The 12,850-nt window shown below is 39.5% G+C and overlaps 1 protein-coding gene across 2 annotated transcripts in view; it reads left to right on the top strand.

The window, feature by feature from the left end:
- The first annotated feature begins 275 nt into the window (after positions 1 to 275).
- The window catches only part of SLC17A5 (solute carrier family 17 member 5), a 28,611-nt gene continuing 16,036 nt past the window's right edge, over positions 276 to 12,850 (top strand). For both annotated transcript variants that reach the window (XR_008449288.1, XM_054063448.1), the window contains exons 1-7: positions 276 to 415; positions 5,036 to 5,232; positions 6,598 to 6,831; positions 7,325 to 7,412; positions 10,173 to 10,259; positions 11,484 to 11,602; positions 12,485 to 12,643. Coding sequence is in view for 1 of the 2 variants with exons in the window: in XM_054063448.1 (XP_053919423.1) it covers positions 355 to 415; positions 5,036 to 5,232; positions 6,598 to 6,831; positions 7,325 to 7,412; positions 10,173 to 10,259; positions 11,484 to 11,602; positions 12,485 to 12,643 (945 nt within the window). In the remaining variant the exon portion in view is untranslated. The remainder of the gene's footprint in view (positions 416 to 5,035; positions 5,233 to 6,597; positions 6,832 to 7,324; positions 7,413 to 10,172; positions 10,260 to 11,483; positions 11,603 to 12,484; positions 12,644 to 12,850) is intronic.

Below are 12,850 nucleotides of genomic sequence, written 5' to 3'. Positions count from 1 at the left end.
AGTGGACATGTATGGTTGGACTCGATGATCTCAAAAGTCTTTTCCAACCTAGGGATTCTGTGATTCTATGACGATTCTATGATTGCAAGAGACAGACACTCCCGCAGCGCACCACTGCGGCCGCCGTGGCCATCAGCCCATCCCCTGCGGGAGGGACAGAGCTGCGGATGGGCGGCCCCTGCCCTCACTAAAGATGGCCGCCGAGGGCCCCGCTGGGCGCGGCGCTTTGCGGCGGCTGAAGTCGCTTCCGCCCGTTGTCTTTGGTCACGTGATCACTCGTCACATGACCGCGTCTGCCCGGATGGGCAGAGCGGGGCGGGCGCTCGGTCCCGTCCTGTCCGCGGTGGCGGCGACATGGACACCGAGGAGGGAGAGGACCGCACCCCGCTGCTCAAGGAGCCCCAGCCTGGCACGGGTGAGAGGGGCGGATCTGCCGGGCCGTGGCCGCGGTGTCGCGTTGCCATGGAGCCGCGGGGCCGGTTCCTCGCCCGGGCCCTGTCGGCGCTGCGGGCAGCGGTCGCTGTGGCAGAGAGCGGGGCGCTGCTGGGTTGGGCTAAAGCAGAGTTAATTTTCATCTAAGTAATTATAGGTTTTTTGCAAGTCAGACAGAATGTCCTTCTGACAGCGTGTTTTCTTTCAAGCGGTGACTTTCCAGGCACTGTTAATTCGTTGGAGATGACGAGGTCTTGTGTGCAGTGTGACCTTGTGCTGGACAGATGTGTCTTCTTCTGCAATCACTTCTGTTTGCAGCCTGTATCTCAAATACAAGGTCAGACAGAGCTGGAGCCAAAGCTCCAAACTGACAAGAGATTTGACTGCTGTGAAGTTCATAATAACGTTAAAATTGGAAAGTAATAGAATATGCATAAGATTTCTGGGAAAATGTATATGTATGTATACAAGTGGGCAGTATGTTCTGTAACCAGCTTTTGTCTCATTGCACATGAATGATGGAGAATGAATGAATCATGTTGCCCAGGCCTGATAAAGGATGCTTACTGTCTAAAACTCCAAAACGAGTCTTAGAGGGTTTATTTGCTGGCATTTTTGGTATCAGAAGGGGTAACGGCCGCATCGGGTCTTGCGGCCACAGCACATCACCCTGTGGGCTCGGGGTTCTCCATGGGCATCTGGTCCTGAGGAAGAGGCAGTGTCAGAGGGCATTAGAGTTAAACTCAGCTCTTCATCCTGGCAGAGATTAGGGGTGGAAAGGTGGTGTAGTTATAGAATCATAGATCACGAAGTTGGAAAAGACCTTTGAGATCTTTGAGTCCACCCATACCTGTCCGCTACTAAATCATATCCCTAAGCATTTAATCTACCTGTCTTTTAAATACCTCCAGGGATGGTGATTCAGCCACCTCCCTGGGCAGCCTGTCCCAGTGCCCGTTAACCCTTTTGGTGAAGAAATTCCTCCTAATATCCAACCTAAATCTCTCCTGGCACAACTTGAGGCTATTTCCTTTTGTCCTATTGCCTATCACTTGGGAGAAGAGACCAACATGCACCTTGCTACAACCCCCTTTCAGGTTGTTGTAGACAGTCATAAGGTCTCCCCTCAGCCTCCTCTTCACTAGGCTAAAGAACCTCAGTTCCCTCAGCCACTTCTCCTAAAACTTGTTCCCCAGCCCCTTCACCAGCTTCCTCAGCACTGCTGGCAGTACATGTGTGCAGCCCTCGTCCTCGGTCTCTTTTCAGTGAAGGCAAGTGGGTAATTCCAGCTTCTTTTGGCCCCTCACTACAAGAAAGACATTGAGGTGCTGGAGCACGTACAGAGAAGGGCAACGAAGCTGGTGAAGGGGCTGGAGAACAAGTCTTCTGAGAGGAGCAGCTGAGGGAACTGAGGTTGTTTAGCTTAAAGAAAAGGCTGAGGGAGACCTTATCACTGTCTACAACTCCCTGAAAGGAGGTTGTAGCAAAGTGGGTGGTGGTCTCTTCTCCCAGGTAATAGGACAAGAAGGAATGGGGAGGTTCAGAATAGAGTTCAAGAAAAGTTTCTTCAAACAAGGGTTACTGGGCACTGGAAGAGGCTGCCAAGGGAGGTGGCTGAATCACTATCCCTGGAGATATTTAGAAGACAAGTAGATTAAATGCTTAGGGATATGATTTAGTAATGGATAGCTATGGTTGGACTTAAAGATCTAAAAGGTCTTTTCCAACCTGGCAACTCTATGATTGCTGGAGTCCACCGAGGTTATGGCAAATTTCATTTTACAGCAGAATTTGAGTCAGGCTAGTTGCTTGTTATGGAAGCATGGAGAGGAAGCAAGGTTAATGCAGGCATAAAGGTGATTATAGAAGAGGAAGATCATTTTCGGGTCACAGCATAACAACAGAGCTAATGTGTGTAGGGGTTTGTCTGTACTGTTTGGTTTCCCAGAGCAGTCAAACTATAAAGAGTAAAGTAACATTTTTAGTTTCTTCAGAATGCCATGCAAAAATACTCTAACCTGCCTGGGAAATGTCTAACTGCAGTAAGAGAGGCTGCTGACAAAGTGGCTTAAAAATGCCAGAATGAGATAAATTTGAGTTCAAGTCGGTTATTAAAGCAATGTGTTCTTAAGTTTGTACAATGTTTCATGCTCCAGTTGAGGTGGTTCACCTCACCCACAAGGAAAACCACAGCAGAAGAGCAATTTCCTTTAACTGCCATGCAACTTGCAGCACAGACCTATTTTTTTTAACTGCAGTTAAAACCTTGTTCAGTCATAGCTACAGTATTATAAAATATGCCCCTGAAATCAGAATTAACTGTACATGTAGGACCCGAGACTACTAACCCAGGTAAGACCTTGAACATCATGGTTAGCTACCTTAAACTTTAGGGGGAAGGGGTTGTGAATGTCTTTGTCTCTCTCATTATTGCAACCTTCTGAAGAGATGGGGGACTGCAACATGTCTGGAATCTTCTCGAATATGCTGTTCTGTTAACCTGATCTAATATTCTTGGGTATTGCAAATGCACTTAATGGAAAGACAGGAAAGCAATAATTTAGCAGCCATGTGTTTCAGACTTTTAGATCTACGTGTTTGTTAAATTGTTATGATAAACTATTTACAGTTGGAAAAAAAAATACAACTGACATTAGTGATATTAAGTCCGTGCACATCTGTTTTGTGTAGCTTGCTTTCCAGTAAAGGTGTATACCAGTGAGAGAGGCTTCCAGAGGAAGAGTAAGAGATGTTCCAGTTAATCTGCATTTCCAAGGAAAGGGTTACATGTTCATTATGATATTCCGCCTTCTGTTATTATTGTTTAACCCCTGCAAACACAGACAGTGGAAAGGTTAAATAGGTTTACCTGTGATTATATTAATTCTTATAAATTACATGACTGTACATTTTCTACCTAAGGCAAATTGCTTTTTAAACAACATTAATGGACAACGAAGCTGCTTGACGAGTTTTTGTGCAGTAAGTACTTCCTGCTCTTGGTGCCTATTGTTTTAAAGTAAGCAATAAAATCTTGGCTGCTCTCCTTCATGTCATTTAAAAATCGGATGTGCCTTTATCAAACACTGCTGAGGCAAGACTTGCAGTTACCACAGATCTGGAAGGCATTTTGCATATTTGTGCAGTAGCTTCACTTAATAGTCATTTACTAAATGAACATAGTAAATACAAAGTTCTACTAATTTCATGAAAAATACAGTCTTGCAGAAAGGTTCTGTTGGTTCCACCACTGAAAAAGACAAAATCGTGCAGGCTAGTTTCTAGGAAGTTATTGGGAAGGGGGGGAGTCTTCAGATAGCTTGTCCACTGGGCATGCTTTTTGCTTCCTACTGCAGATCAGAGAATCCATTTAAGGGACATACTGCAGCACCAGAGGAAGCTCCAGTCAATCCTGTTGTTCATAGATCTACTTGTTCTGTTCATCATTTGAATTCTGAATAGTCAGAGAAAGATGAGATCACTGTAAACTAGTGTAATGTCTGCAGGTGCTGATCCCCAACGCTCCCAGAGTTTCAGACGTCCAGGTTATAAAATTTTCTGCTAGCACCACAGTTTTCTCACTAGGAGGTAAATTCCACCCCCTAACTATATGCAAGTTCAGCAGATTCTTCAAGTAGTTTCTCAACAATTCTGCTCAGTAGATTCGGGCATCTCCAGTTCATAAAGAGTATCTGCAGAGCTGTAAACTGTATTTTGTATAGATGCAAAATTTATTGCCACTGGTGATGTGCTGGCTAAGTTACAGCTCAGTTCTGATCTGAATCTCCTGATACTGAATGATCTCTGCCAAATGCTGCTGTGTATTGCTGTAGAAGGGAATCAATCACCATGCTACAGTGCAAAGTCTGATATCTGGGTTTAAACAGCTGTTAGAGTCGACTTCATGCCACAACACAGATTTTATGCTGACTCTAAGACTCGTTTTCCTTTGTCAACTTAATTGTTGTATGGTGACTATGGAAGAAGGGCATACTGGGCAACAGGGAAACTGTTGCTGTTTCACAGTGCCACCATGGTGTTTGCCCTTTGTCTCTCTGCTAATTTGCTATTTGGTAGGTTTCAGCATATTACTTTACAAGCAAACTTATACAAGGGAAACTTGTCCTAGAAAACAGCCTGGAATCTCAATGATTGCTTTTTAACAGTACTTTAAGAGTCTCTGTTTTTTCTTTAACCATTTTTACATAGAGGCTTTCTGCTAGTCTTAGTTTTTGTGGGGTTTTTTTAGTGAGAATTTCTACTTTGAATAAATATTACTGTAATTTGGAGAGGTCTTTTGAAACCATCTTTCTAAATCCCTTTCTGCTGGCCACACATCACACTTACACTGCAGCCCCTACATTTGCTTGGATAGCTACCAGTTGTGTAAACCTGAATTACATTTGTTTTGCACATCAGGAGAGAACTGGGCTTCCACAGCCTCTACTCCTATTGAATACACCCCTTAAGACTAGAATAAGTAGCTTGTTGGGGTTTTTTTTCTCAGTCATCAGTTTCTGAGATTATTAGTAAAAACTGCTTATCAGTTCTTATTTTGTTTGGTTCTGTTAAAACAAAAATGTCTCATTTACTCTCATTTCAGTCCCTGCATGCTGCTCAGCTCGCTACAATCTAGCACTACTGGCCTTTTTTGGCTTCTTCCTCCTGTACGCCTTACGTGTGAACCTAAGCGTTGCTCTGGTGGATATGGTAGAACCTAACACAAGCATAGTAAAGAATACAACTTCCAGTGTATGTCCAGAACATTCCTCCAGCCTAAATGTTCCTCGCAACACAACGGTGAGGTCTCAAACATATTGTCCTGTAACGTCACATGTAAAAGTCTTTTTAATAGAAGTCTGATTGATGATTCATGCTTAGGTAAAAGAACAAGCTGTTCTTTACCAGATGGCCTTTTCAGTGGTTCTTTTAAAGCTATTTTGAAAAATAATAGCCTTAAATGACTAGATAATTTAGAAGTGCTGTGCTTAGGGTAACTTTTTTTAACGTACATCCTTTCTGTTCTATTCCATACAAATTGGCTAATATGACCTTGCAGATCTACTGCGACTCACTGTTTTATATGCCAGTGATCAACCATTGCTGTTAAAAATGCGTCAGAGCTCACATCACTGTCCATGTTTGCCTGTTCTTTGTACAGTCTCAATGGCATGAAATTTCATTACAAATTAACAAGTAATATTTTTTCCTCATTTCTTTGATCTCTTTCCCAAATCATGATTCTTGTCTTTATATGCTTATCTCTGACTTCCTCACAGTAATACTTAAAATCACATTTCTTAGCTGAACTGCTAGATATTTTAAAAAGCTATAAAAAAACCAAAACTTTTGGGCTTGGATAGATCTGACCTAATAATTGAATTTTATTACTGAACACTCTTGCCATTTTCCTGTCTTCATTTTGTTTCCTTGTTTAGAGGTTAATTTATTATTTATCCCGAGCAAATTATGACAGCGAACTTTCTGGGAAGAAGATTCTGCCTCATCACTTCTGTGAAATATATGCTGCTTGTTTAGGTGCTCATAAAATGGGCTTTTGGAAGTGATCCCAAGCTTCAAAATCACTTTATTGGGCAACAGTTTGTGTCTTCCTGCTGACTTCCTTTATAGCTTCAGCCTCTATCTCAGTCATCTTTGCTTTTATTGTTTTGTCAGCTAAAATCATGTTCCTCATGTTCCCTCTGTAGTGCTTATCCTATTCTTCCACATATGCTTTTGAGTTCTGTCCTTGGCTGCTGTCTTTCTTTATATTAAATTTAAACATCTTCACCTACTGGTTTGCTTTTCTGCCCATAATTTTCTGCAGGAAATGCCATTTTCTAGAGCATGATAGAATGTCTACTGTGGTACAGAAGTGGGATCCGCACTCTTGCAGATTACGTAGTCTGTACCTGTGTCACCTAATCCAGGTTACTTCGAACTCAAAAAGAGGGAACTTCCTGAGCGCTTACATTTCAAGTCGTGGTTATTTTTATACTTGGGCTACACCTGTCTGAGCAGACCATAAACTACCTGAAAGAAAGCCATGAAAGATTTGTAATTTAGATATAAAGGACTAAATGATGGATCCGATTTATATACAATATCGTCATAAGAAACTGCTATTTTGAACTTATTGCATTTTGGTTTTTTTTCTCTTTGTAGGGGGAAAAGTATTCTTGGGATGCTGATACTCAGGGATGGATCCTTGGTTCTTTTTTCTATGGCTATATTGTGACTCAGATTCCAGGAGGATATCTTGCAAGCAAAATCGGAGGGAAGATCTTACTGGGGTTTGGCATTTTTGGTACTTCTGTATTCACCTTGCTTACTCCTTTAGCTGCAGATCTGGGAGTTGGCTACCTCATAGCTGTCAGAGTCTTGGAAGGACTGGGAGAGGTAATCCTTTTTCTCTATGTAACTTGAAAATGTATCTGAATTAGTAAATTGTAGTGATTAGACCCAGTGGGTGTCAGTATGCTGGAGTGGTGAATGGATTGTTTTAAGTATCTTAGTTTTAATTTTTTTCAATAATTAAGAAGCTTGCCCTGTATTTTAGCCTAAGCTTTTTGATTAAGAAAAAAGTTTTATTTGTAAGGATGCTTGAGACAAAATTAGAGTTATCTCTTCTCATTTGTCAGAAACCAGGAGCTCAGAACAATGTTGTTTGTATTATTGCAGCTCTTTCAGTATATACAGAATCAAAACCAGGAGCAATGAATTCTGTCTACTTACTCTCATGCTTTGTACACTTTTTGTAAAGTTATTTCTTGTTAAACAAGGAACTAACAGATTGTACTACTGCTTTATAGTGAAATATATTTTGAAACCTGCAAAGTTTAGGGAGTTCTAAAATTGTCACGTTTCCATGGAATGAAATGTTGTTTTCTAGGGTGTTACCTTCCCAGCTATGCATTCGATGTGGTCTTCTTGGGCTCCTCCACTTGAACGCAGCAAGCTCCTTAGTATTTCATATGCAGGTGAGAAATTCCCACGCTGATAACAGGATTATACATTTTTACTGCAGGAACAGGGAGGATTGACTTAAATCAAAGGGATTTATAATATAAATTTTAATCAGCATTTAATCTGGAAAGGATAATATCGAATTAAATCTTGCTTTGCATTCATTATCTTCATTTATTCATGGCTTTTATAACCCTGAGAAAAGGTATTGATCTGCAACTAAATATGAACTTCAGACTAATTTTGGTGTAGAGTGGTGCAAAGAGTTACTGTGAAGCTGATTAGTAGAAGATACTGTAAATAAAAGAGACTTAAGAACTAAAAAGCTAGGTCAGAAACACAGGAAAGAAGTGTTTGGTTGGTTTTGGGGGGTCTTTTTAAAGTGTTTTTTGGAGGAACTCAAGGAAGAAAATGTCCAATGTTCCAAGTATTGCTGCAAGAGCTCCTCTTCAGAGTCCAGTACTACCTAACCGGGTTCTTTTAAATATTCTACACATGAAAGTTGTAATGTTTGATATCAAATGTACTGATTTGAAGATTATTTGTTACACAGGATTTTTATTTTAGCAGAGTGATACAAAATATACTGAAAAAACAGTACAGCTGTAAGTTAACACTTAGCAAAATATAGCAATTGCAATACACTTGCATTCCTAGTCTCTAGTATGCTGACCATCATGACACTAGAAATCTCTTGTCACTGGAAAGGAATAGATGGGTTGAAGACAGCTCAAGTCTGTTGATATCATAGAAATTCTGTGGTTAGATGTTTAGTTTTTGTACTTTGTGTTGGGCTGAGCCACGTATTCACTCCCTTCATGCTGGTCTGGCTAACTCAGGGAGACAGTCACACTTTTAATAAACTTGGAAACATTTACAGCACTCGACTGCTGATGTAGTCAGCTGATCCACTCAACTGACATAGTCGTTTATCTAAAACAAAGGCCACCCTCTAGTTCCCTTTGTGTTGAGATAAAGTCAGCTTCCTTTGCAGCAGCTGCAGTCAGTCACACCCTGCATTATTCCCTAGGCTTCATGGACACACTGGTCTTCCTCATCTCCACTGAGCCTTCAACTGTTTTAGGCATTTATTGGTCAGTCACATTGCTCAATGCAGTGTTTGTGGGGCAGGTGAAAAATGTAACTTTCTAAATTTACTTCTCAAAATATATTTTATTTCTTTGAGGATGACAAATTTTGCTTTCACTTAATGAAGTAATGTTGTTGTTTTTTTACTCATTTTTGTCAGTATTAATTACTCTTTCTTACTAGACTTAGGCTTCATCGAGAAGACAGGGCTATACCATGTAAACTACATCTACGGTTTCTCAAATAGCTAAGCCAGTCTAGTGGCTCACTTGTGCATACAGGAATGAAGCCTTAATCCTTTCTTCTTCACATTTTCTTACTTCCCTCCTACCCAAGTGTCTCATTACTTCCTTTGTGCTATTTCAGGCACTCATCAGACCCTTCCACGAGTCACTGTAAGGCACCTAATGCAGCAGAAAGCTTTTTCTCTTTTTTTCGTATCTGTTTTCAGCCATATTAGTGAATTAAATCAGATTTAGAAGAAGTCTTGATGTGAAAGCCGGCACACAAGTTGAGCTGAGAGCACTGAGTAGGGATTGACATCTACTGAATTTAACAACTGGGAGGTTTTAAACTGTCCTTTGGTAACTTGTAAAGCTGTATGCTGTAGTGTACTAGTGAGAGGAGGCTGTGGCCTTGGAACTGCCAACTGTTAACCATCATGGATGGATGAGGCATCTTGAGTAAACTTGGAGTGTTTCCCTTTCCCTGCATTTTTATGATTGGTAGTCATGTGATCTCTGGTCTCTTTAATCATGATCATGTTGATTTTCTAAGAGACCGTATTATTGAGCTTATATGGGTTTGTAGATTGAATTGCATTTTGCATGAAGTACGTATTTTAGTTGTTTGTAGTTGAAGCTTTCTGGAATCTAGGCAGCCAGTGTATCGTGTATCAACATACTATAATGTTTTCTGAGTTGAGATTAGGTTTGGAGAAGTGATAATGTGACTAACGACTACTATTTATCACCAGTAGACTTTCTAAGTATGTAAATAATCCAGGTAGGGTTTCTAGTTTAGATTGGGGGGAACGAACTCACTATCCATTGCAAAATATGTGTTGAATTATAAACTCAAGAACAGTTCTTTCTTGCTTTGGCCTTCTATCTGAATTGGAATCTGCTTGTCTTTCTCTTCTTTCTTGCCTGATCCTATACCCTGTCGAATTCAGGGACCATGGGATTTGAGCCTGCTGGTTATATGGATGCTTTCTGGCTTTTGTTTCTAGCATTCCTGTTTCTGTGGAGCTCTTAGAAGTTATGAGGAATGCAAATTGATTATATCAAGTCAGAACATTCCCTCCTGCCCCGTCCTTAATAGTACTGTGGTCTGCTTACTTTATTTTCAGCAATGACAGTTGACTAATTTGCATTGTTTTGGATGTACTAGAGCCATCCTTTCAGTGGAGATGACTGTGCCAAGAATGCCTGTCTTTCATTTACTTTTGATTTTAATTTGGATGCTCAGGCTTTGTGACTTTACTTAAGAGCTGCCAAGGCAGCTTATTTTGCCTGTGTTTCCTTAAGGTGAAATGGCAGCCCTCTAGTGGTGGTGACAAATCTTTTCTGCATGATCTATTACCGAAAAATAAGACAAAATAACTGTGAAATGCTATTTAGTTGAAGGGATCTGTAGGAGATCTAATCGTTGGGTTTCCACTTAATTTTGCTTTCTTCTGGCAGGTGCACAGCTCGGAACTGTTGTCTCTTTCCCATTATCTGGTTTAATTTGCTACTATATGAACTGGGTTTACGTGTTCTACATATTTGGTAAGCTGGTTTTTTTAATTGTTAGAAATATAATCCATACTCTTTTTGAAAAGCATGCTATACTATAAAATTTACTTAAGTTTTAAAAATATGTTTGACATGTAATTTTGCTATTTTATTCCTCCTGGGAAATTAGAGATATTTGAAGTTAAGTAGATTCTTGTGTGTGACTACGTAAGCCTTTCTTTCAATGAGCAAAGCTGTCTCTGAGTTGGACAAAAGCTGGTACAAGTCAAATACTCTTAACTCTCCCACCACTTGAAAACAACACGCTGAAATTTCTTATTTGAAGTGTGAAATTGAGTTAATAACTTTAATCCCAGGAACAAACTTATACTCTGAATGAAAGAACATGTGAAAAATTACTTCTGTTTTAAATAGAGACTGTGTGTAAAATCACTCTAGCATTCACAGGAACCCTGAAGGAACACCCAAAATACAAGACATAGCATGTTTACTCTGAGTTATAGTCTAGAAGAAGCTCAAACACAGAAAATATTTTCTAACAGCATGTCATAGATCTAACTGATGCTTTCAGTAGGTCTGTTTACTTGGCTGAGCCATTTTGTTTTCTGCACAGAGAAGGGAGTATCCAGAATAAAAGACAAGGGTTACACTTCCCTCAACAAAATCACCTAAAAAGGGTTCAAAACAAAGAATTGGTCAAAATGGAGTAAGTTACAATGTTGTAGTTACATAAAAGTACAGTTGATATGGACTGACTATTGAAAAGTTACTTTTTTCAAATGACAGTTCTGGGGTTTGGCTTAAAACCAAAAAGATTGGTACATCAGTTAAGCTGTATGTAGTGATAGTCTATGTATTTGCATAAAGTACTTTTGGTGATTAAACTTAATGTGAAATTTTATTTCTCTGGGTAAAGCCGTATCCTTTGTGGCTGTTCCATGTGACTGATAAAAATACAATATGTCTGTGTGTGCAACTTTCTTTGTGTCTGAGGCACTCCCAAGAGGAAGAGGAAAAAATAAACAACAACCACAAAAAAGCTTTCCTGCTTAGTCCTCTTTATTATTACCTCTAAATGTGTATTATTAAACCACTTTGGGGAGCTGCTGTTTGTATGTAGATAGAAAAATAACATTCATTACAATTATATTACAGTATTTGGAAAAACCTAACTAAATCATCTGAGAGTGTTATTCACTCAATGTAATTGCTTATGTTTTTATTTCTATCTCTTTACCTATATTTTCATGACAATAGGTGCACTTGGTGTATTGTGGTTCTTCTTCTGGATGTGGTTGATTAGTGATACACCAGAAACTCACAAGAGCATTTCACATGCTGAAAGAGAATATATACTCTCTTCTCTGAAAGATCAGGTACAGCACTTTGGTATAGTCATATTTACATAAGTAAGAACATAAACCACAAATATTGCCATTAGCATCATACTCTGTTGATATCTAGAAAAGCATCCTTAATCTGAGATAAAAGGCACAATTTGTGAAACAAAAAATTGAAAATACAGTGCAGTAGTTTCATTACTGATTGTTTCTTACTTATACAAAGCATTTACAATGGTGCCTTTTGTCACAGATGTTGTTGCAGTGCTTTTAAGTAAAACGCTGAAGTCTATCACTTCTCCTTAAAATAGATCCAGACCTTCATGGTGTCTTCAATCTTCACAATACAACGCTTGTACTTTTTTTTCAATGTGTCTTCCAAAGTAAGAGAGCTCACTGTTTGTGGAGAAAATATTTTGAAAATGCTAATGAGACAGTTCCTGAAGTGTGCATAAGAGTTAGTTCTAACTGGGGATATGAATTTACAGCCTGTGAAGCTGGCTGAGACACCAAATTTAATATCTTGGATTGAGTAGGAAATAAACTAAACAAATCGCCTAAATAAACATGAGGGATGTCTTCTACTATCAATGATTAAATATTTAAAGCAGAAGGCAACAAATCTCAACAAAGGAACGCATACTTTTTGAAATTCTGATTACAAAACATATTAGTAATTGGTTTACTTTGCAATAGTAAACAACAGGGTGGTAGCATGCCTTAGTATACCTTCAGTGAGAACTGAACACAATCATTCATTCATTGCTGATAACTTACATCTATGCCATAAGACTCATGTTGTGCCCTTCAAAATGAACGATCAGCATAGAATTGGGTAGGATCAAAGCACTGTATTTAGCAAATGTTCATGTTGATGTCCTGATCACTCTTTCTCTTCCTTTTTATTCTGCCTGCTAGCTTTCTACACAGAAATCTGTTCCCTGGAGACCTATACTGGAGTCCGTTCCACTCTGGGCTATTGTTGTGGCACACTTCTCTTATAATTGGACTTTCTATACACTTCTCACACTCTTACCCACATACATGAAGGAGATCCTGAGGTTTGATGCACAGGAGGTGAGGCAAATCAAAATATAGTCACTTTCTTCTGAATTAAAGAAATTAAATAAGAGATATTCTGTGCTGTTTAGAATGGAGGAACCTGTTGAAGAACCTTGGAATGTAAATATATAGTTGGCAAATGGTAAAATCTCCACAATTAAGTGGATGGATTGAAAATGTTGCCTGCCTTGTAATTTCCACTGGTTTTAGGACTTATTTGAC

The sequence above is a fragment of the Cuculus canorus genome, chromosome 3 (genome assembly GCF_017976375.1).
Source record: "Cuculus canorus isolate bCucCan1 chromosome 3, bCucCan1.pri, whole genome shotgun sequence".
Lineage (NCBI taxonomy): Eukaryota > Metazoa > Chordata > Aves > Cuculiformes > Cuculidae > Cuculus > Cuculus canorus.
Note: the sequence above shows the minus strand (reverse complement) of the source record. Positions and strands in the feature narration are given on the sequence as shown.